This window comes from Haliotis asinina, chromosome 2 (genome assembly GCF_037392515.1).
Source record: "Haliotis asinina isolate JCU_RB_2024 chromosome 2, JCU_Hal_asi_v2, whole genome shotgun sequence".
NCBI lineage: Eukaryota > Metazoa > Mollusca > Gastropoda > Lepetellida > Haliotidae > Haliotis > Haliotis asinina.
This window is the reverse complement of record NC_090281.1, coordinates 2,407,741-2,433,896: the sequence shown is the minus strand read 5'-3', so window position 1 is coordinate 2,433,896 and position 26,156 is coordinate 2,407,741. Positions and strand designations below refer to the sequence as shown.

The 26,156-nt window shown below is 43.1% G+C and overlaps 1 protein-coding gene across 2 annotated transcripts in view; it reads left to right on the top strand.

Moving 5' to 3' along the window:
- Positions 1-26,156, top strand: part of LOC137273120 (myomegalin-like) — a 129,337-nt gene that overhangs the window by 85,890 nt on the left and 17,291 nt on the right. For both annotated transcript variants that reach the window (XM_067805582.1, XM_067805580.1), the window contains 10 exons: positions 145-219; positions 397-525; positions 1,093-1,230; positions 1,989-2,072; positions 3,065-3,160; positions 9,405-9,488; positions 9,792-9,896; positions 13,969-14,084; positions 23,110-23,276; positions 23,572-25,959. In XM_067805582.1, coding sequence (XP_067661683.1) covers positions 145-219; positions 397-525; positions 1,093-1,230; positions 1,989-2,072; positions 3,065-3,160; positions 9,405-9,488; positions 9,792-9,896; positions 13,969-14,084; positions 23,110-23,276; positions 23,572-25,959 — 3,382 coding nt within the window. The remainder of the gene's footprint in view (positions 1-144; positions 220-396; positions 526-1,092; positions 1,231-1,988; positions 2,073-3,064; positions 3,161-9,404; positions 9,489-9,791; positions 9,897-13,968; positions 14,085-23,109; positions 23,277-23,571; positions 25,960-26,156) is intronic.

Genomic DNA, 26,156 nt, shown 5'->3' with positions numbered 1-26,156 from the left:
TGGTCAGAGAGGAAGGGAGAGTTAGAGGAGGATAGAGACTGGACAAAGAGTGAGTTGGGGAGTGATGGGGGTGTACTTCATGAAATAGTATAGCTAATCTTCATGTGCCAGACAGCTCAAGCTAAGTGAATGGGAATGTTTCAGACTCTCCAAGAGCAGCTGCAACAAGAGAGAGACCAGGCTCAGGACAGACTGGACGGACAGGCACAGCACTACAAGGTGAGATTTTAGGTGGGACAAATCCATCTTGATATTTCTTCAGCAGCTGTGGTTTTATTCTGAACAAGGGACCTAATGAGGGACAGAGAACCACTACATGCTCACGGATGAAATAATCATTGAAGGACAGATGAGGGATAGATCTACTGATATCACCTGCTGTACTTACTGTTGCAGCGTGTGTTGGATGATGCTCAGAATGAGGTGAAGATGAAGGGAGACTTGCTGAAGGTCCTGGAGGACAGATTAAAGGACAAGGACAAGCAGCTGCAGGAGTATGTCGGACTGCTGTCTCAGGACGGCCAGGTACATCATAGAAGATTGGTTTTGGGGAAGTGAGGAGGGTCTGTCAGTTCATATTTGATTCTTGGGACCCTGTACATATGTAACTAATAACACTGCTCATGACAAACACCCTTCACATTCATGCTGAATGACATTATTTGATGGCAGTTTGGGGTTTCAAAAAGAGCAATAACATCTAGGGTTAGAGGGTCAGATTGTGTGTCATGGAAGGGTACAGTCAATGTTATGGACATGGGGTCACAATTGAGTCTAACGTTTAAGTTGAAGATTGTCATGCTTAAATAATGATGTGCATGACTCCTTGCACCAGCCTCAATACTGAGACGCCATGCAACAGTTTATGGTTGACACGCCACTCAGACACTGTGTTCTGACACCAAGGCACCAGTCATTTCCTCACTGCCTTTATGTAGAGCAGTAAACACAGCAACACCAAATACCTTGTCTCAGATCTCTTCAGTATGATGAGGTCCAATCTGTCCATGGTACCACATTGGATTCCATGTCAGTGATGGACATCAGACACGGTTGTGGCTGCAGTGTTGTGACAGTCTTGTTGTGTTGTAGGTTGGTGTGGGTGACCTGCACAAAGCCTTGGCAGAAAAGAACCAGGAGTTGAGGAACCTGAAGCAGAAGTTGGCAGGACATGACACAGAATTGGAGGATACCAAACGCCAGCTCAAGGCAGCAGAAGACGCCCTGCAGGTGAGTTTGGTGTTTGGAGATGTTGCAGTTCCAATTTGTGGTTTTGCCCAGCAAACTTGGCTGAACGTAAATAGCAGGTTGTGGATTTCTTGGTTATTTATTGATTTATGAATGCTAGTTTGTCATTGTTCTCCCATGGTGTGGAACCTGTGATTGTCCAGCTGTGAAGTGGTCTTCAGTAATCCAGGCTTGTTGGAGGTGACTAACAGTGTCAGTTCACTGACTAGATGACATCATATCCCTGTTTGGTAGACTGATGATCATGCTGTTGATCACTAGGTTGTGTAGACTGCCGCTGTATAGCTGAAATATAGCTGAGAGCAGCATAAAACAACAAGCCCAACCAAATCCATGGGGTGGATTGTTGTGAATGTATCAATCACTTCAAACTGCATTATTTACAGGCTGACTTCTCGTAACTGGAATAGTGTTCAGTGGGGATTTCACAACATAGATACCTATTCAGAACAGTGATCATTTTATTGGCAAGACACCTAAAACTCTTCAAATGTGATTGAGGAACTCATGGTAACAACGTGTTATTACTAAGGATTTTTGACAATGAGTGATATATATTGTGGTCACTTTGGTTGCAAGGAGTAAATCTTTGATCTCCCATCCATTATAACAAAAAGTAAAACCTAAAATGCAGTTATTGTGGGAAAACAAGAGATGACCTAATATATAGTAAGAAGCACACTTCAGGTTTGTATGTGCGTGTGAAGTACACAGTGGTGATAATGTTGATGTGGTTGCAGGCACTTGATGGGGAGACAGGGGACACAGACAGTTATGTCCGACAGTTGACAGGACAACTCAGGACAGCACAGCAGGAACTTGAGGTAGGTAGATGCCCCTTACAGATATGTCAGATATCTGCCAGACTTCAGTCTAAGTTAGCTTCGTCTCAGTGTATTTCGTTACACTCCACCACTGAGTCTAACAAAACCTAGTAGAAGTTTGCATCAGGTAACCTTTGAGCCACCAATGACCGTCCAGTCAAACACGAGATGGTTAAATAGATTTAACCAATCAGACAACGGCTACTATTTAGGGATCAGAGGGACTTTCAAAATACTCAGGTCACGGACACAGATCATCTCCACAAACAAAAATCCACATATAACACAGTTATTTAACCTGCAGTATATACGCTTTGAGGTTTCTGTTGACATGGTTACCATAAGGTAATATTTCCGCAATTGTGACGTCCTTGAATATTGCCAAAAACACCATTTTCAGCGACTGTTTACTCGCCGTTGTCATTGTTGTACGTACGCCATGTGCATCACCCGGAAGCGAGTGTACGCTAAATAGCATTGGGAATCGTTCGGGTACGAACATTTTCGAGATAAAAAGTTCAAAAGGTATGTGCGAATGTGCACTTTTGCGATTTGGTAAGGCATGTTCTGATTGGTCAATCTCAAAGTTTACCTGACGCGACCCCCCATAAGGTTTTGTTAGACTCAGTGGTGGAGTGTAACGAAAAGTACTGAGACTAAGTTTACTTAGACTGTACGAGAGTTATGTTTACTTTGAATCCTTTCATTTAGCATCGGTCAGTCCTCAGGGGATTATATGTAATCAGCTACTTGATTAGGCCAAAACATGCCCTTGTTGTCTTGTCCTTAGCAGAAGACGTCTTGTGATGGTCCGATGCCATGGTGTGGAGTAAGCTAGTGGTTAGAACAAAGGCTCATAACTATGAAGAACTTGGTTCGATACCCCTTATGAGTACAATGTGTAAAGCCCATTTCTGATGTCCCCTGCCATGATCTTGCTGCAATATTGCTAATGTGGTCAGTTACTCGCTCACTGAATGACGTGTTGTCAGGCGGCAGTGGACGGCCAAGCAAGGGTCATGGAGGACAAGCGGAGAGCTGTGAAACATCTGGAGGCGCTGTTGGCTGACAAGGATGCAGCACTACAGGTTAGTCCAGTACTTGAGTTGGTTGACAATGTCATATAGTACTAGAGATGGGTCAGGTTCACATAGTACTAGAGGTGTGGGTGATAGAGTCATATAGTACTAGAGGTAGGTCAAGGTCACATAGTACTAGAGGTGTGGGTGATAGTCATATAGTACTAGAGGTAGGTCAAGGTCACATAGTACTAGAGGTGTGGGTGATAGAGTCATATAGTGCTAGAGGTAGGTCACAGTCACATAGTACTAGAGATGGGTCACATAGTACTAGAAGTTGGTCACAGTCACATAGTACTAGAGATGGGTCACATAGTACTAGAGGTAGGTCACAGTCACATAGTACTAGAGATGGGTCACATAGCACTAGAGGTAGGTCACAGTCACATAGTACTAGAGATGGGTCACATAGTACTAGAGATGGGTCACATAGTACTAGAGGTACGTCACAGTCACATAGTACTAGAGATGGGTCACATAGTACTAGAGGTAGGTCACGGTCAGATAGTACTAGCGATTGGTCACATAGAACTTGAAGTAGGTCAGGGTCACATAGTACTAGAGATGGGTCACATAGTACTAGAAGTTGGTCACAGTCACATAGTACTAGAGATGGGTCACATAGTACTAGAGGTAGGTCAGGGTCACATAGTACTAGAGATGGGTCACATAGCACTAGAGGTAGGTCACAGTCACATAGTACTAGAGATGGGTCACATAGTACTAGAGGTAGGTCACAGTCACATAGTACTAGCGATTGGTCACATAGAACTTGAGGTAGGTCACAGTCACATAGTACTAGCGATTGGTCACATAGAACTTGAGGTAGGTCAGGGTCACATAGTACTAGAGATGGGTCACATAGAACGAGAGGTAGGTCAGGGTCACATAGTACTAGAGATGGGTCACATTGTACTAGAGGTAGGTCACAGTCACATACTACTAGCGATTGATCACATAGTACTTGAGGTAGGTCACAGTCACATAGTACTAGCGATTGGTCACATAGCACTAGAGGTAGGTCACAGTCACATAGTACTAGAGATTGGTCACATAGTACTTGAGGTAGGTCAGGGTCACATAGTACTAGCGATTGGTCACATAGTACTTGAGGTAGGTCACAGTCACATAGTACTAGAGATGGGTCACATTGTACTACAGGTAGGTCACAGTCACATAGTACTAGAGATGGGTCACATAGCACTAGAGGTAGGTCACAGTCACATAGTACTAGAGATGGGTCACATAGAACTAGAGGTAGGTCAGAGTCACATAGTACTAGAGATTGGTCACATAGTACTAGAGGTAGGTCACAGTCACATAGTACTAGAGATGGGTCACATTGCACTAGAGGTAGGTCACAGTCACATAGTACTAGAGATGGGTCACATAGCACTAGAGGTAGGTCAGGGTCACATAGTACTAGAGATGGGTCACATAGAACTAGAGGTAGGTCACAGTCACATAGTACTAGAGATGGGTCACATAGAACTAGAGGTAGGTCAGGGTCACATAGTACTAGAGATGGGTCACATTGTACTAGAGGTAGGTCACAGTCACATAGTACTAGAGATGGGTCACATAGAACTAGGGGTAGGTCAGGATTACATAGTACTAGACATGGGTCACATAGCACTAGAGGTAGGTCACAGTCACATAGTACTAGAGATGGGTCACATAGCACTAGAGGTAGGTCACAGTCACATAGTACTAGCGATTGGTCACATAGTACTTGAGGTAGGTCACAGTCACATAGTACTAGAGATGGGTCACATAGCACTAGAGGTAGGTCACAGTCACATAGTACTAGAGATGGGTCACATAGAACTAGAGGTAGGTCAGGGTCACATAGTACTAGAGATGGGTCACATAGTACTAGAAGTTGGTCACAGTCACATAGTACTAGAGATGGGTCACATAGTACTAGAGGTAGGTCACAGTCACATAGTACTAGAGATGGGTCACATTGTACTAGAGGTAGGTCACAGTCACATAGTACTAGAGATGGGTCACATAGCACTAGAGGTAGGTCAGGGTCACATAGTACTAGAGATGGGTCACATAGTACTAGAGGTAGGTCACAGTCACATAGTACTAGAGATGGGTCACATAGTACTAGAGGTAGGTCACAGTCACATAGTACTAGCGATTGGTCACATAGAACTTGAGGAAGGTCAGGGTCACATAGTACTAGCGATTGGTCACATAGAACTTGAGGTAGGTCAGGGTCACATAGTACTAGCGATTGGTCACATAGAACTTGAGGTAGGTCAGGGTCACATAGTACTAGAGATGGGTCACATAGAACGAGAGGTAGGTCAGGGTCACATAGTACTAGAGATGGGTCACATTGTACTAGAGGTAGGTCACAGTCACATACTACTAGCGATTGATCACATAGTACTTGAGGTAGGTCACAGTCACATAGTACTAGCGATTGGTCACATAGCACTAGAGGTAGGTCACAGTCACATAGTACTAGAGATTGGTCACATAGTACTTGAGGTAGGTCAGGGTCACATAGTACTAGAGATGGGTCACATTGTACTACAGGTAGGTCACAGTCACATAGTACTAGAGATGGGTCACATAGCACTAGAGGTAGGTCAGGGTCACATAGTACTAGAGATGGGTCACATAGAACTAGAGGTAGGTCACAGTCACATAGTACTAGAGATGGGTCACATAGAACTAGAGGTAGGTCAGGGTCACATAGTACTAGAGATGGGTCACATTGTACTAGAGGTAGGTCACAGTCACATAGTACTAGAGATGGGTCACATAGAACTAGGGGTAGGTCAGGATTACATAGTACTAGACATGGGTCACATAGCACTAGAGGTAGGTCACAGTCACATAGTACTAGAGATGGGTCACATAGCACTAGAGGTAGGTCACAGTCACATAGTACTAGCGATTGGTCACATAGTACTTGAGGTAGGTCACAGTCACATAGTACTAGAGATGGGTCACATAGCACTAGAGGTAGGTCACAGTCACATAGTACTAGAGATGGGTCACATAGAACTAGAGGTAGGTCAGGGTCACATAGTACTAGAGATGGGTCACATAGTACTAGAAGTTGGTCACAGTCACATAGTACTAGAGATGGGTCACATAGTACTAGAGGTAGGTCACAGTCACATAGTACTAGAGATGGGTCACATTGTACTAGAGGTAGGTCACAGTCACATAGTACTAGAGATGGGTCACATTGTACTAGAGGTAGGTCAAGGTCACATAGTACTAGAGATGGGTCACATTGTACTAGAGGTAGGTCACAGTCACATAGTACTAGAGATGGGTCACATTGTACTAGAGGTAGGTCAAGGTCACATAGTACTAGAGATGGGTCACATAGCACTAGAGGTAGGTCACAGTCACATAGTACTAGAGATGGGTCACATTGTACTAGAGGTAGGTCACAGTCACATAGTACTAGAGATGGGTCACATTGTACTAGAGGTAGGTGAAGGTCACATAGTACTAGAGATGGGTCACATAGCACTAGAGGTAGGTCAGGGTCATATAGTACTAGAGATGGGTCACATTGTACTAGAGGTAGGTCACAGTCACATACTGTAAACATTTTATATATCGCGCAGGTTTTATTTTTGCGCTTTTTGCTGCATTAAATTGTACACAGCGACTAAACCTTTCATTCGTTAACTATACACATCCTTGCCTCTCAGTTGCTGCCATAACACATCAAGTTTGAAGACGGGAATCTATGGGAATGTTAAAATGGCGACTGATAGAATCAAAAAGAATCAAACTTACTTTTAGAATTACGAATTATAGCGAAACCAGTAATATGTGTGGAGGCCACCATTGAAATTGGTCACGTGTTCTATTTGACCAATCATAGAGAGAGATGGTTTGATACAAAATGGATTACCATGAAACAACTTGGAAAGAAATAATACAGCAGCATTTTATTTATTCATAAAATTTTTATAGAAGTTCAGTATTACTCCTAATTGATAGTCACTAAACACATCAGCACAATCTCAGCAACCTGGATGTTTTGAAATCACAACTTCATACCCTATAGCAGTTCATTTACTTGTAATTGATAGTCAATTAACACATCACTTTCACAGCAGAATTCGGAACATAACACTGATGTGTTTTTCAGCGCTTTATATAGTATACCATCACAATGTGTCACTGCCTAAGTTCTTAAAGGTCACATGCAACCAAAAAATCAAACGTAATTAAAACGCAGTCATCACTTATTCATGACATATAATATACATTGTAAACCAAAAGTTACTGTGTTCTGTAATCTGATTGGTTGAAAAACATGATTAAATGGTATTAGATTCCTGGAAACTGAAAGACTATTCACCGCGTATTGACACGTAAACAATTGTTTTGTTGTGTCATCAACAGTGGTGACGTCATTCAAATCATATTGTGACGTAAAGTTAGAATGACGTCACAAATGAGCAACTCCAGATGCTACCATGAGAACCAGCTGAAACGGCCAGCTGATGACACTTCACTGCTGTGTCCCTATTCGATGTAAACGAGTGCAGACACTAAAACCCCTTTGGTTTACTTTTGTGTTTACAATTGCTGCTTGTGAAAAAACATAAACAAAATTATAAGCATACAATCACGATTCAAAAGTGCAATATTTTGTACTTGGGCTTACTTCCCTCGAAATGAAGCACTCTGGAGACCGAATCCAGTCATAGCGGCTGGGCTTGTACTCAAGTGTAACGACGGCTTCTGATTGGCTGGTTCATTTGCTGATACGCTGAGGGCTCATGTGTACAGAAAGGTGATCTGTTTGATGTGCATTTTAGAAGTATGGCGAGTCACAAGAAAGTAAAATTCTTTGTGGATAACAACTTCTTTTATTGTACTTTATGCGTCGTTTCAGTATGGATTCATATACCGTTGTCAGACAAAGTCATGCACACTAGAAGAAGTTGTTATCCATTGAGAATGTATGTAGAAATGTTGGGTTTTGTAAAAGCATGTTCTCTGAATTTGCTTTCGATCAAATAAAAAATCATCCCAGTACATATGGTGAACTACTGGTAACTGTCATTCGTCCAAGTACAAAGCAGGACTTGAAACTGACAAGAGTTTGCACCAGTTTCCGTCAGATCCAGGCTTCCGAGAAAAATGGATGTAGTTTTTTTGCATCCCATAGACATGTCATGTGTACAAGTATCACACCTGCCTAATTACATAATGTGGCAGAGACAGGACTTGGGTGTACGAGTTATAAATCAATGTATTTTGTTTATGGCGTATAGTCTGATGCATGTGGTCAATGATTGAAGCTGTGTATTGCATATTGTCTTTAGCAGACAGGCAGGCAGACATATAGGTGTCAATAAACCAGACATTGAGCTTTCACTATGAGAGAGGCTGCTTACTACAATCAACAGGTCTTTATGTAACAAGTAGATCATTTATTTGTTTGTGTACACAACCAAGATTAGACAAGTGCTCACGACCTCATACTCCGAGCATGCATACTGTTTCAATCTCGGTGAACCTATTCACTGCGCATGCATTATGGGCGCAGAGCAGCACAGATGTTGAAACCACTTTTTCCCCCAGCGCTGGGGGAAATTTAGTAAATTGTTTGAACTCTGATTTCGCTGGCTTTTTTTCATCATGTTTTTTTTTTTTAACATTATAGGTTGAATTGGCATTTTTGATGATTTGTTTCGGTAAGTGCATCCCAAAAGGTATTGGAATCTGCAAAGTTGTGTTTTACGTTGCATGTGACCTTTAATACTTCCGTGGGTAACCGTATTACTGTATATATCGGGCAGGCAGGGATTTCCTGTGACTAAGCAATCCATGCAGCATGTCAGATTAAGCCACTCTGATTGTTTTTATTGCTGTTAGTGATGGCGAAACAGACAGCTGGCAGTTCCGGCAATAAATGATGCCACGAATAATTAACCCCACGATGTAGTCTAAACTGTCACAGCGAAATTTGCACCAAGTAAATATAAGTAAAGTTAGAGTAGTACTAGAGGTGAGTCACAAGAGTATTTTCTGTTCTTGGTGTCACAGGGTCATGGAGCGCTCTAGCAACAACTTCATCAACAGAACACAATTTATACAATTCTAATCACTGTTTACACAGTCTAGACCAAAACATTGCTAAAGACATTTTAAAGACGTTCTGAGCGCTGTATTTATTTTGTAGTCCACCAACTTCTAAGAAAGCCAATCAAACAATTGAACGAGGCTGAAAAATGTTTGTACTGTTTCCCAGGATGCACTGGAGTACAACGGTGGTGATGGCAGTCGTCTCCGACTACTCCGTGATCAGCTGCGAGAGAAGGACAAACTCCTGGAGGTGAGTGACAGCTTTACTGGGTGTAAATAATTGACAAGCAATGGATAGCCTGAAGCCTCTAGCACACAACAAACTGGGCTGAGGTCCCTATGGTGTGTGTACAGTTGTTGAAATCTCACATACAATTTGCTAAAACATGTCACTCATCGTCTCAAAGCTTGATATATGTTCATTGTGAGATAACCTAATACAGTGACATGTTGAAACATCTGACTGGTGTATAAATACAGCACTTTCATGGTCTCTGTTGCGTCATCCACAAGGAAGTCCTTGTACAGTGTTTTACTGGTGTTGTTGATGTAGGAGCTGATGGCGGAGAAGAACCGTAGTGTCCTGGAGGGTGAACGTGCGAACCGCAACCTCCTGCACGAGCTGAAGGAGAGGCAGAGAGGCACCGACGACATGAAGGTAGGTGGCAGCCAGTGGAAGATGTCATCAGAAGTCATACACAGTTCAGGGACAGAGGAACAATGTTCTTTTTATATATTCCTCCTTGGGGTACTTACAAGCGTTTAAGTGTCCTTTTCATATCCCTATGACAGTTCTAACAGCATTTGACCAAAATATTTGCAAAACAAGAAACTACATTTCTGTCTTGTGAGACCACCCCACATGGCCCTCCACAGACCCCTACCTGCAAGAGCAGGTAACTCTAGAGTATAACCTCGTGCCTTACTCTCCATGCTGTCGTTGATGTGACAAGTCATGTCCTTCAGCAGAGTTGAGTTGAGTTATCCCTTGACCATGAATGCTTCAGAAACAGCTACTGAATGTATGGTTCTCTTTGATTTCCCACACGTTAGAGATTGTTTCAGGAATTTTTCATTAACTGCTCTTGTCCCTGTTGGCTTGCCATGTGCTTGTCAAGATGGCGGACATGAGTCGTATCTTTGCTCACTTGTCATTGTATCCTGTTAAAGGAGTTTCAGTGTTTAGTGTTGTATTAAGGTATTATGTATGGTATTAATATCTGGACACAGGATCTCCTGTCCAAACTCGCACATACAAAGGTGCCGTCTGCAGCCTCCTCTAGGGAGTCAGCTCCAGAGAAAGCTAAAGTTACCAAGAAGTCCTCTCCTGCCCGAGCATCATCTTCCCCTGCCCCTGTAATATCTGTTGATACTTTGTCTAGTATCAGGAGCAGATATCATCCGTGAAGTCCTTGATCGACACAGTGTTGTCTGGGTTCCATAAGGAGCTCAGTGCGTCTGTCATTGGAGATGGATTGGACACATCAGGCCGAGCACAGGCTCGGAGAACGCTTCTAGCGTTGACTACAGGCAAACTGTAGCGCAAAGAGGGTGGCACAGCATAGAGAATATGACAAGTCTTCAAATATGCGAGCGAAGGAAGCAAAGGTTGGCAACATACCTTCCTCGCTTCAGTTCCAAAATACTTTTCATGTCAAAACAAAATATCTCCACCATCAAAGGTTAACTCCCATTTCCTCATATGTGGAGGAGGATGTGGGGAGAGAGGAGTGTCAGAGGTTGGAGCTTCTTACTCCTCTGGTCGCCTCAGCAGCAGGTCCGGGAATGCATTGCAGAGGCCTTACCTAAGATGACTATTCCTGTGCTAGCACCCGATCCTGCAGAGTTTTGGCTCTCGGGGGAGGCGTTCCTAGCTGTGTTGAAGAGGTATGGTTATGCAATCTGTCGTCTCTGCTCATCGAGGTGGTCAACCCTCTCCTTGCTGGTTTTCGCTTCAGATGTGATTTACCTGATGTGGGTAAGAGATATCAACGGGGGAAGGAAGCCACATTTGAACCACCAGTGGTGGACTCGACTGACACTCAAGTCCGCGTATCTGTCCTTTGAGGAGGTATAGCGGTGCATGTCTCAGCAATTGCGTGTAGCAGTCCACTCTGCCTATTTGTCAGCTCTACAAGGGCAGCTTGTGGACCAGGCCCCCGGTGGCAATTGCATCGTTTATACTTGAGAGGCAACTGACTGATGTCCATTTGCATCTGGCTAGGGACAGTATTAGATGCATGCACTGGTTATGGGTATCGATGGCACGTTATTCTCTGGCGACACAGCAAGCACGAGTCTCCTTACCCTTTACTATGGGATCTTTTACCAACTGTAGGGGAGCACTGTCTTTTACCAAATGTCCTTGTCAGCAGTTGGCTTTCACTCTTTCTTCAAGAATGGGAGACAGCCACATCAAATCCATGAGTCCTGTCCACGTTCAAGGATGGCAATGGCTGCAGTGGAGGTGATGTCCAACATCCTTCTCCAGAGTATGGCACACCCCTGTGCCAGTCTCCCAAGAGAAGGCAGACATCCTTCATACTGTCCAGTCTTTGCTGGACAAGGAAGCCATTGAGGTGGTTCCGGAAGGTCAGCAAGGAGAGGGGTTTTGTTCAACTTACTTCCTAGAGACCAAGATGGACAAGGGGTTCAGACTCAATCTGAATCTCAGAGGACTGAACAAGATAACAGAGGATGGAGTCACTGTGTTCAGTCATCTGCTCTATAGAAATAAGAGAATGGCTTACATCAATCGATCTCAAAGACACATACCTTCATGTTCCAATGCACCCCGAATTCAAGAAGTACCGTCGGTTCTCCTTCGACGGGAAGTGTTACCAGTTTCTAATGCTCCCCTTCGGCATTTTACGGCACCAAGGGTGTTCACCAAACTAATGTTGATTCCAGCTCAACTAACCAGGTCACAGGGCAGGTGTTGTTATCCCTATCTGGATGACTAGCTGCTCAGGGCATTGAGCCAACTATTGGGCAAGGATTCCATACATCGGGTGATGAATATCCTTGTGAAGTTGGGCTGGATTATCAATCTCAAGAAATCAGAACTCGTTCTGATGCAGGATCTGGTATTGTTGTGGGCATGTTTCAATACGGAGCAGGGGATTGTCTCCCTTGCTTCCGACCGCATCAGCAAAGTCCTGGGAACTGTTCTTCAGTTCCTCAAGTCACCTTGGCAGTCAGCCCAAACATCGGTTGCTAGGCAACATGGTGGCGACAGTGGATGTGGTTTTGGCATGCACGCCTGAGAATGCATCCCATTCAGCAGACGTTTGCTCAGTTGTGGTCTTACTCGGAAAGCTATGATGTGATAATCGAGACTCCTGAGTGGTTACTTCCACACCTGCGGTGGTAGACGGAGATAGGGAATTTGTCCAGGAGATTTCCTCTGGACACCCCAACACCTTCCCTCTCAGTTCAAACAAACGCCTCCCTCACAGGTTGGTTGGTAGTTCTTGGTGACCACTCAGCTTCCAGCTTCTGGTCAGAGCAGGAAGTCAGCCTGCACATCCATGAGCTGGAACTGAGGGCAGTACATTGGATGTTAGAGAGCTTGATGGGGTTTGTTCATGGCAGTATGGTGCGTCTAGAGAGGAACAATGAGATGGTTATGACTTACATCCTAAAGCAAGGCGGCACAGTATCTCCGTCACTTCAGCAGGAGGCATGGCAGTTTCTACTGTGGTGTGAGCAGTTCAACATTCAGATGTTGCTTGTTTATCTCCTTGGAATAGACAGTGTTCATGCAGATGCCCTGTCAAGATGCATTCTGGCTCTGCTCGAGAGAATGCTAGATCGGGGGATTTTCGGGATTATCTCTCCCTTCCTTGACTGTTTTTCATAAAGACAGAGTTAATATCTGGTTGCCTTAAGAGAGATATGCTCATGTTGTTGATCACTGGATTGTCTGGTCAAGACTCGATTATTTACAGACCGCTGCCATATGGCTGGAATATTGCTGAGCGTGGCATAAAACTAAACTCACTCATTCACTCACTATTGGGTTGTTCTCTGAGACAGAATGCGTCTCCTGGCCTCTCTTATGCTTACCTCAAGGAGGAATATATGAAATACAGTTGATCATACTTGTAGAGGTTGCAGATTATTTGAATGTAGTCCTCCTTAGGTACAGCCACTTACCTCCCCACATTCTGTCTCTATTCGTTCAGCATGGAGAGTGAGGTATAGTCTAGAATTACCTGCTCTTGCTGGTAGGGGTCCGATGAGGCCAGGTAGGGGTGGTCTCACAAGACAAAAATATAGTTTTTAGTTTTGGAAATATTTTATTCAAATATCGTTGCAACAATATTTAGGGATTTGAAATGGACATTTAAATGCTTATGACTACCCCAAGGAGGACTATATTCAAAGAATCTGCAACCTTTACAGGTTTGTTCAAGCTTTTGTACCTGGTACTTATGTCATTGTACATGGGTCATCCCCATAATTGCCATTATATTTCTGACAAATACACGCAATCTTAATCCCTGCATATAATACAATGTGTAGCTAAAAGCAAATTAAAACTGAAAAGGTGAGTCATCTTGCAGATTTGAAGTCTTTTCTGCCAATAGTCATTTTCTCTTGTTTGTTCTCAGGAGACAGTATGACGTTGTTGTCCTACAACCAAAATAACACGTTTGATGAACAGAGCTTGTAAACACTGTCTTGCGTGTGACCAAGTATGATATAACTTGTGTATTTGGTTGCAGCTGTACCAGCTGCTAGAAGAGCAGCTGCAGGAGATCCGACACCTCAGTGACATGCTGCTGAAGGAGAAACAGATCTTCATCACCCTTAACCAGGAGGGTAGGACTGCCACACCCAGGTAAGGGACAGTGTTACATGTAGTGTTAGGGCCGATCTTCATCACCCTTAACCAGGAGGGTAGGACTACCACACCCAGGTAAGGGACAGTGTTACATGTAGTGTTAGGGCCGATCTTCATCACCCTCAGCCAAGAGGGTAGGACTACCAAAGTCAGGTAGGGGGACAGTGTTATATATATTGGTAGGGCTAATCTTCAACACCCTCAGCCAAGAGGGTAGGACTACCACAGTCAGGTAGGGGACAGTGTTATATATAGTGGTAGGGCTAATCTTCAACACCCTCAGCCAAGAGGGTAGGACTACCACAGTCAGGTAGGGGACAGTGTTATATATAGTGGTAGGGCCAATCTTCAACACCCTCAGCCAAGAAGGTAGGACTACCACAGTCAGGTAGGGGACAGTGTTATATATAGTGGTAGGGCCAATTTTCATCACTCTCAGCCAAGAGGGTAGGAGCACCACACCCAGGTAGGGGACAGTGTTATATATAGTGGTAAGGCCGATCTTCATCACTCTCAGCCAAGAGGGTTGGACTATCTCAGCCAGGTAGGGGACAGTGTTATATATAGTTGTAGCTCCAATCTTCAACACCCTCAGCCAAGAGGGTAGGACTACCACACTCAGATAGGGGACAGTGTTACATATAGTGGTAGGGCCGATCTTCATCACCCTCAGCCAAGAGGGTAGGACTATCTCAGCCAGGTAGGGGACAGTGTTATATATAGTGGTAGGGCTGATCTTCAACACCCTCAGCCAAGAGGGTACTTCTGATGACTCTTGGTTCTGTGTGTTATTATTACTCACTCACTCCAAGCTCCCAGGTAATTATCAGGCAGATGTAAAGGTGAGCTTCAATACTGTTTGTAAGGTGGGATAAGTGCACAATGAAGACATGCAAGGATTACTGTTAATGAATGGCCCCATACAGGCTGACAAGCCAGGTATTCCCACTGACACACCCCCAGCCCCCCTGACTGCGTCTTGGTATGCTTAACCCCAAAGATCTGGCCATGCTTCACTAGGTGCAGATGTAACGTGATGCCTCAGTCGGCTGGAGATTCAAGGTGGACCACTCAACTGTTTTATTGCTGACTTTGTCCTGAGTTGGGATCAATACAACAGATATTAAAGCATTAATGGCAATGATTTATGGTGTTCAAGTTGTGACACTTGACACCAACATTTACAGCCAGGTTGGCGTGACACAGCATCAGTAGCAGATAAATTGCTTTGTACAACAGTCATGGTATTAATATTTGATTATCTCTTCTTCATAATGTGAAATAATTGTGAAAATAGTCATACAGCAAAACATTTTTTGACTTTGTTTCCAACATGGCTACATTTTGTGGGAAGACTTTTATGGAAAAGAATTTTCAAAAATTGTTTGCACTGTCTGTAATCATGCATTTGCCTGGCATACAATTTTGTTGTGCTGTAAAAGTGTAAGATGTACAATGTTTGCATGTCTTCAGTTATATATGGTGCTGTGACAGTCAGCCTTGCACTGTTGCCTGTTATGTCTGCAACAGCAAATTACCCAGAATGCCCTATAGATGCTTTACATGATGAGAAAAAAACTGTTGCAAGGGCAAGGTGATATTGTGTTTTAATGTATACTTGTTCCATTGTTTTCAAAACAATGCATTATGAAGTCATAATGATGTCCTAACTTGTATTTATGACATCACGCAGGATTCCATGTGATACTGTTCGAGTGTATATATAACATGCCATCTTGTGGTTACGTATCATCAGGAAAAAGGACTATTGTAATGTTGAGAGTGTCTGTGTTTCGTCTCAGAATTACTCTAGTCAGTCCGTTCCACAAGCACCCCATGGCTTAATTCTTGGCCAATCTGTAATTAATCTTTAGAAATGTCCCAACTAGGATCAAAAGTTTACCTCACATATCCTTGTGTACATTACTGTGAGTGAAAGTGATGTGTAATTTCCTGGTCACCTTTACTTTAAAGGGATTTAAACCCAATATAATTGCTCAGTAACTGTAATTATAACATGGTGTCACATGTCAAATGTAATCTCTCCCTGCCTGTTCCCTTGAAACAGATTTAAGGTTCTGTGTATGCTGATCCTATGTGTTGAATATTGATCATGAAGCTCGCCTTGCATTGAACATCATCCCATCAGATTACATTCTCATATCTTTTAAAACCTAATGTCTTTTCAGTTAAGGTAGTGTCTTCGTTGTAAACCAATTACTTAATGATTATAGCTGGATATTTGAAATGTTAGGCAACTGATAAGTAGAAGATTTCATCAATGTAACATAACTTGCCACTTGATTGTCAGGTATAATCACCTGTCATTAACTGATATCAACTGTGGTCTGTCCACATTCTCCACAACAACAAGCACATGTCAATCATTCCAACACATTGATCACAAGACAAACATTGAGAACTGTTCTGCAACTTAGCTGATTCCATGTCCACCTTCATGCCCTGTGTGTGACATGCTCTGTGTCAATTGAGACATTTGACAAGATAAGATCACACATCTGTGGCGTTATCTGCAATCAGAGCACACTCCCAGATGTAACCTAGCCTCTGTGGTTGGATAAATGTGTTGTGAGTGAGGTCCCGGTCTGTTGACCCCGTAATCTGATGAGCACCTGGTATTTGAGGTGATCCTTCTATGGGGAGAGGACAAGCTACAGGATTGACCTGTGTTTTATCAGACTGATTAATTGTTTGGGAGTTACAACGCTGGAGGGTTTGGTTCCTGAGATGTTGGTGGTCCATTTTGGGGTCTTCTGCTCTGGTTCCGTGTTGAAGGTTGGTGTCCTTTTTGGTAGTTTCATGGAGTTTTAGGTGTGGAGATGTTGGTCACTGATGGAAGTCATGGAACATATCTCTCTAGGAGGGCTGTTGTTGCAGGATTGCCATTGCTTTCACATCAGTGTCTATGTCTGTCAGGAATGTGTGGTGAATATTCTGAGAACATTTTCACAAGAGCTGTGGGAATTCTGTAATATTTCCATTATCACGTTTTAAGAATTTGTGTAAATTTGTTTTCTGTGATATTGTGTTATGGGGGCTAATTAGGTAAATGGTGTTGTATATGTGAATGAAGGTGATCTGCGAGGAAGGCGGTTGATGATTTTTATTGGGCAACTGAGTAAATCATGTTGATTGGGAGATGATGATGATTGGTGGATTGGATGAATCATGTTGATTGGGGGATGATGTTGACTGGTGGATTGGATTAATCATGTTGATTGGGGGATTGGATGAATTATGTTGATAGGGGGATTGGATGAATCATGTTGATTGGGTGATTGGATGAAATATGTTGATTGGGAGATGATGTTGACTGGTGGATTGGATGAATTATGTTGATGACTGGTGCATTGGATGAATCATGCTGATTGGTGGATTGGATGAATCAAGTTGATTGGGGGATGATGTTGACTGGTGGATTGGATGAATCAAGTTGATAGGGGGATTGGATGAATCAAGTTGATAGGGGGATTGGATGAATCATGTTGATTGGGTGATTGGATGAAATATGTTGATTGGGAGATGATGTTGACTGGTGGATTGGATGAATCAAGTTGATTGGGGGATGATGTTGACTGGTGGATTGGATGAATCAAGTTGATAGGGGGATTGGATGAATCAAGTTGATAGGGGGATTGGATGAATCATGTTGATTGGGTGATTGGATGAAATATGTTGATTGGGAGATGATGTTGACTGGTGCACTGGATGAATCATGTTGATTGGTGGATTGGATGAATCATGTTGATAGGGGGATTGGATGAATCATGTTGATTGGGAGATGATGTTGATTGAATAATTGGATTAATCATGTTGATTGGGGGATGATGTTGACTGGTGGATTGGATGAATCATTTTGATTGGGGGATTGGATGAATCATGTTGATTGGGGGATTGGATGAATCATGTTGATAGGGGGATTGGATGAATGATGTTGATTGGGAGATCATGTTGATTGGGTGATTGGATGAATCATGTTGATTGGGTGATTGGATGAATCATGTTGATTGGGTGATTGGATGAATCATGTTGATTGGGCGATTGGATGAATCATGTTGATTGGTGGATTGGATGAATCATGTTGATAGGGGGATTGGATGAATGATGTTGATTGGGGGATGATGTTGACTGGTGGATTGGATGAATCATGTTGATTGGTGGATTGGATGAATCATGTTGATTGGGGGATGATGTTGACTGGTGGATTGGATGAATCATGTTGATTGGGGGATTGGATGAATTATGTTGATTTGGCGATTGGATGAATCATGTTGATAAGGGGATTGGATGAATCATGTTGATTGGGGGATTGGATGAATCAAGTTGATAGGGGGATTGGATGAATCAAGTTGATAGGGGGATTGGATGAATCATGTTGATTGGGTGATTGGATGAATCCTGTTGATTGGGGGATTGGATGAATCAAGTTGATAGGGGGATTGGATGAATCATGTTGATTGGGTGATTGGATGAATTATGTTGATTGGGAGATGATGTTGACTGGTGCACTGGATGAATCATGTTGATTGGGTGATTGGATGAATCATGTTGATAAGGGGATTGGATTAATCATATTGATTATCAGATCAGTTGAATATTGTTAAAGCTTACATGCCACACAAAACACAACTATGCAAATTCTGATACCTTTTGGTATGGGCTTTCAGTAACGAGTTATCAAAAGTGCAAATTCAACTTAAACAATGCACAAATTTGATCCCAGTTGGAGTGAAAAGTCAACAGCTGTGCTGCATTGTGCACATAGCAAAAATCAGTGTCTGTTTTATTTCTACTTATATGTCTGCCTATCTGTCTGCTAATGACAATATGCAACGCACAACTTGAATCACTGACCACATGCAATTTGAACTTATCACCTGAACACCTATCAGGCTATACACCATGAACAAGGAGCCCTAAGGGTATCAGCAAATGAACAGTCAATGAAAGACTCCCAGGTACTTCTTTTGGATCGTAGTAAAACCAACTATGAAACATTGCACCTTGGATTTGAGTTAAGATGTTGATTTGGTATAACGTGTTGATTAGGAGAATGGATGTAAGATATTGTTTGGTCGATTTGGTAAATGTTGTTGATTAGAGGACTGGGTGAGTGATGTTTGTTGGGGGATTGGGTGAATGTTGTTGATTAGAGGACTGGGTGAGTGATGTTTGTTGGGGGATTGGGTGAATGTTGTTGATTAGAGGACTGGGTGAGTGATGTTTGTTGGGGGATTGGGTGAATGTTGTTGATTAGAGGACTGGGTGAGTGATGTTTGTTGGGGGATTGGGTGAATGTTGTTGACTGATGCTGCACTCTAGCAACAACATACTAGCCATCAAATCTTGCACAAACCAGCAACTGATATCACGAGTGTTCCACATCGTCTGACAGTATGGCCATGCAGTAAGTGACACTTTGTAACCAGTGAGTCTTCTCTTCAGGAGATGATTCATCATGATTTGGTGGGGCCTAGACACAGGGAGACAGTCAGGAGGTACTGGGCACCTGTTCTGTGTGAAGATATGACCAGGGAGACATTTGTGTAGGGCTGTTGACCTAATAGCATTAACCATGAGTCTGAGACAGCATTCTCCCCACTTTCTGATCTGTTAATATTGCATAAAGAAAGATAAGTCAACAAGTGATATTAATATTACATGAGAGGGATCATTGTGTGCTGAGCTGACATTGTATATTGTTGTGGCGTGTCAACGTCCAGGAGTCATTAACTCTTTAGTTAACACACATTACACTCAAGCAGGCACAGTGTGTGAAGGGATTGTCACCTGTAGTGGACACAGTTGGCCATTAAGTCGTCAGTGACACGCTTTTACCTGGATGGGCTCTGGACCAGAGTGTGTGTAATGGTCTGGAGATATGCGCTGGCAATGTGTCGTAGTACTGTATTAAGAGTTTAGTTTCTGTTTTATCCTTGACCATAGGCTATGTTTATATTAATAGAGAGACAATTTTAATATGTTGAGAAAAACATGACTTGTTGCTAATATGAGATGATTTTTCACCTAAAGACCGGGGTAATATTGCCCACGTGGGCACAATGTGATAAGCCCATTTCTGGTGTCGCCTGCTGTGACAAAACTGGAATGTAGCTAATAGTGGTATAAATCCAAAAATCTTTTTTTGTCAAATATTGCTTGCATTATACTCAGGATGAAATATGGTACTATTTACAGGTTATTTGTGTCTGCTGAAAAGGCTTGGGAAATAGATTTTGTTTAAACTCAAACTGTCACCAAGATTCAGCAGGGCTTCTTGTAAACCTCGCATGATACATCCCCTTCATTTTTCATATTGAAACATGCAGGTTTAAGGGAAGGGGGAGGTGATCATTGTGCTTGTAGTGATTATGAATTACAGGATTAATTAGGGAAGTAATAGGTATGCAATATGTTTGAAGTTTGAAACACAATGGCCACAGTGTTATGTAATGTTGATTGTTGTAACGGATGACTTCCCCTGCAAGTGAGTTAAGACCTCTGTTGTGAGGGTATGGAAACAGTGTTCAGGCTGTAATCTGATTATTAAGCATATGGCCACTGGACACACATTACCAAGTGGGGATACTTGTTATAGTGTTAAACCCTGATCACATATGGGGGATCACAGATCTGGCCTGGCCGGCTGCATGACCACATAGATATAGGGGGGACTGAGATAGACACCTATGCTGCTCTATGTGTGCAGGTGGCACTGAGCTGAAGATGTCACTCTGTGGGAGGATACCTGTAAGTCTGCCATAGAACAACAGTGCTGTGGGATGCTAGTAGACTGAAGTGAGAGGAGATGTTTGAAAGGTTATGTGTGTCTGTGTGTGTGTGATCTGGAGGAGAACTGTCAACATACAGAGCTTGTGTTTGACAGTGACATAAGTACATTGGCTTTCATGAAGATGAATCTGTGTGTTTTGTTGTATTGTGTGTGTGGGATGACGGGTGGGGTTGAGGAGTGATGCTATTTTTCTCTGCATGGTTCAAACCTCAAAAATTGATATTTATTTGTATGAGGATTTTTTAAAAGTATTTGTTGTATGGTTGTTTCTGACACTCTCTGATTGAGACTTTACAGGAAGTGCTAGGCTGTCATCTGTTAGTTGTCTCCTTGTTCAGGAAAGGGGATCATGGTGGTCTGTTTGTGTCAGAGCGACAACAGTGAAAAATAAGAATAATTTACCTGATGTTACAGGAAGCATTTGTAATTTGATCGTCAAAGCTGTGGGCAAACATATTTCAGATAAGCACACCTGAACTGTCTGTCTGGTAACCTGTGGCACCCTTTTTCAAAACTAGCTATTTTTCTCCCTAAATACCTCTGTGTCAAGAAGTTAATCATATTCATAGACCACTGATAGCCACCATTATGATGAAGACTGGGCTGTTTGGTTTGTAATCCTAGCACAATGAATGATATATACTGCTGCCATTAGATGTAATCTGTCACCGGCTTCACTCACACACAAAGGGACTGACTGAGCTGGGATGACTTTATGGGCATCAAGAAGTTAGTAGGTACTGTAGGATATACGGAGAGATAGCTGGTGTGATCTGTGGACATATCTCTCACAATAAGGTAGTTGCCATCTATAGTGTTCTTATGTCAGGAGGTTCGATGCCAGGGCAGATGTCTGTTGTGATGCTATTAATATTGCCCTAATGTGGGCCAGTATATGTTTAAGCAGGTGTTTGTGATGGTTTTACCTGAGTATGGTGGGTAATCATCAGTCTGGTGAGTGTTGTCAATACAGGTTTGCCATTCACAACCTGTCTGAGGGTAACTCCACCAGGTTGTGTGGTATATGATGACAGTAGAACCTGATAGTAAGGGAAAGTCTTCAGGCCACCTGTAGGACAAGTGTGCTGCTTCAGTATAAGGTCCCGACATCCCTGAGTTTAAATGGTTTGAATGTGTTTTGTTTTGCCATGATTGCTCCCTAAAGGGTTTGGCAACCAAGTTCCAACAAATAGCAAGTAATAACTTCTCAGATATACATTTAAGAAAAAAAAATTTTAAATATGTAATTGAAAATTTTCTATGCATATTTTACCCAGATACACAGAGAACATAAATGTTTTAAAGATATAAGATCCGAAAAAAGTATATCTCAAAAGAGGATGGTGGTATATATTGTCCTAAAAAATGGACACATGGAACACACCAATATAAGGGCAAACCATATCCAGTGAGTGGTTTAAGCTTAACAGAAATTTAGTTAAGTGTTAGTATGACAGCCAGACAGCCTAAGGAGAACTTTGATGTTGTCCACTTTGGTTAAACACATAAGACAGAACACAGGAACAGAGAATACAAATAATGGACATGACTGAGGTCAGGATGTGTGAAATCAGCTTCAAACCCCATCCATCCTGCAAATGAAGTAGCCAGTGTTCAGGGATAATGATGTGGATTACACAGAGCAGTCAAACATCAGCTAACTTAACCAGCTACCTTTAGGCTTAATTTTGATGACCTAAAGAGAATTGATACACAAACAGCTTAAACTAAAACAAAGGCATATGGAACAAATTCATAACAATTGCTTGCATGTTGAAAAATACATCGATTGCTGATATAATATTATATTGTCTGTATTGGATGAGTGGTTTTTTATGAAATCATTTCCGTTATATTTAAGTTTAATTAGGTATGCTCAGTAAACTTACTCAATAACATTATTCTTACCCGAGATAAAAATAGCTGAAATACCCAAATATTTTAAAGCAGTGACTAGCGGAAAATGAAATAACGACTCAACACTCTGAATACCCACGCCCCCAAAATAAAAACAGTAGGTACAGTACCCACATGAGCTAAATCTTATCTCTGACCAGTTCACGGTTATCCTCCTTACTTGTTAGAAATGTTAGAGTACTGTTGTGGTGACTGAGTTATGACAATGTAACACTGTGAGCATGCATCAGGAGGTGCATTAGACGCTCGCATCCATCACTTGGTGTCATCATCATTTTTGCTTGGTTACAGTGACGTGCCACAGACAGACCGTTCCGAAGCCTTCCTGACAGAGCTAGGGGCAGTGCAAGCCTTGAGGCAGCAGTTGCAGGAGGGTGTTGAGAGGAACAACAACCTCCGAGTTATCCTTGAGCACCAGATCACCGGCCCAGCACCAGCTCCAGGGCACTCCACCACAGGTAGGACAGCCTATGGTCATGTACAGTGAGGCTGTTGCTCCTCTCCCACAATAGTTTGAATATATTCACTGGTTTCTGTCATTGGGAATTATTTTTCCCAAGGGCCTTTGACATTGCTCATTATCTCAGTCTTTGGTTTGTCAAGTTGACACTTGATTGGTAAAAGGTGAAAGCGATGTGCCTCAAATATTGCTGTCTGTGGTATTCATGGTGCAAAAAGAAATCATCAGCTGTTCCTGCTGTAGTTCTGTTTTTGTGTTCATGGCTGTATCTCAGTTGTTCCCTTTCTTTTTAGACAACCACTATTCATCATCAGCTACTGAAGAACAGCACCACATTAACAGTGTACATCGCAGTCCCAACTGGGACGATGGTGGCTGTTCACTGAAGACAAGGTCACAGTTTGTGGATGCCCAGACCTCACCTGTTCGCCATGGGGCGAGTCCCGGTGAGAGTGGTTACCATGATCTAACAGAAACTCACTCATCATCATTCCACGGAATCAGCACGCAGGACCAGGCAGTATCTGCATCTCCAGACATAGACCACCATGAGGTACAGTGTTCTGCAACAGGAAGGGATCTCCTACCAGAAGGGCAGATAACTGTGGGTTCTGTTATCACCAAGTGTGTAGGGACTTCACCCTGGGCAGACCATCGTAGTGTCCAAACGTCGCCTCATCGTCCTCACAGCACACAGAACAGATCAACATTGACATCACCTTTTACAGCATATCAGAGTGCTCAAACGTCTCCACTAGCCCACAACAGAACTTTGTCTCCAGGAACCAGCTTATCAGGATCAGAGAACAAACGACCAGCCCACCGATCTCTTCCATCGTACAATGATGTTCAAACATCACCACCCATTGCCAAGCTGAACAATTCTGTGTCACCCGTAGATATCTTACCAACCACCAAGGCCTCTAGTACTGATTCAGAATCTTTGTCCAAAATGTCATCTTCAATGTTACGAAAGTTGGTGCAACAGCTGCAGGAGGATCTGGTGGCTGCTTTGAAACAGAACAATGACCTCCAGGGTCAGATGTTTGGAGAGTGTGAGACACGTGAGGTACCCGGACGCAATGAGGCGGACCCAACAGTTGCTGATTTCCAGCAGATGCAGCAACAGATAGATGAGCTAAGGTCATCGTTGGACCGAAGGGACAAAGAGAATGATGTACTCCGATCTCATTTAGGTCTGGATCACGACACCCAGATTGATTCCCGGGATTTGCCCTACCTGCATGACCTTCAAAATGAGGTGCATAAACTGAAGGCACAACTCAAGGAGGTTGTCCATGCTAACGAACTGCTCAAGAAGCAAATTAACATCAGTAGTCAGTCAGATGACTACCCTGCAGGATTCAACCCAAGTCTAATTATTGACATGGCAAGGGAGCTGGAGGCATTGAAATCAGAGCTTGAAAAATCCAGGAAGATCATAGCAGAGCAGAAGAGAGTGACATTTGATACAAATGGTGTGAAATCTTCCAGAATTCCAAGTTGGAATGATGATGCCAGTCATTCAGAATTAGGTATGATTGATGGTGCATCCAATTCCAGTGGGATGGGATCTGGAATATCACACAGCAGCAACCAGTCAGTGAAAAACTATGGTAGAAAGGGTTCTCAGATTCCTCGGCTGAAAAACCACCAGCCAGTGACATCCAACATCACCCATGAGCATCATCCTGTGATCCTGCAGAGGCAGCTACAGGATGCTGCAGACCACATCAAGCAGCTGGAGAAGACCCTGGCTGCGACAGAGGAAACTGTCCGGTACCAGTCTCAGAAAGTCAAGTACTACCGGGGATTGCTGAAGGATGCTGGAATTGTGCCCCTGCAGGACTCTCGGTCACAGAGCGAGACCTGCCTCACCAGACTCTCTGGGAACAAGTCATGGACAGGATCGGTGGAGAACCTGGCTGCTAGGAATACTCAGGATGGTTTGAGTCCATTGAGAGTCTTAAGTCTGGAGTCTGTAAAGGAATATGGCAACACAGACAATGTGTATGAGTTGAAGCATCAGATCAAAGACATGCAGGAGAAACTGGAGAAGTCCCTTGGGCTGAGTCACAGATACAACAGTGCATCGGGCAGCAGTGAGAGACTGGCCAGTCCAGCAAGGAGGTCCTTGTCTCCTTCTTTAGGAAAGTTCCGCACTCAGTCAACTGACAATATCGCTCAGGTGTGTCAGATGTCTGGAAGTCTGGAGAAGCTTCAGAGACAAGTTTGGAGTCTGGAATCTCAGCTCCAGGAAAGCAAGAAGTTCAATTCAGATCTGCAGCTGAGGCTAAAAGAGTTACAGAACACACAACCAGGCGATAGTCTTAACAGTCATCCCATCAGACAGCCCATCTTTGCTGATCGAGGAACATCACCACTGTCACACAAGGGGAATCATCCGTCTTCTCAAGGAGGCAGCAATATTCCAGCCTTGCAGATAGACTCAGGGGATGACTATAGGCATGAGATCGCATCTCTCCGTAAGCAACTACAGGACAGTCAGAACGTTAACACGCTGCTCAAGGACGAGCTGGAGGAGCTGAGCCACTTCCTGTCAGAGCTGATGGTGCATGACCAAAATGGACACAACACCGATGTTGGACTTGCTGACATCAACAGCATTCGGTCCAAGCTCAATCAGAGTCTCGATGTCTTAAGAACAACTACCTCAGACAGTAAGTACTTCTTCACAGTGATGCTTTTGAGGTTATGTATATTGATGTGTCATAGAACACAGGCTCACATTTGTCAGGTGTTCTACAGAAATTGAAATATTAATCATACACAGTTCATATCTTTATGAGTGCATTTCATCTCACTGACTTTTTTCCTTGTGATAACATTGTTAACACTTTCCTCTTCATGCCTCCCA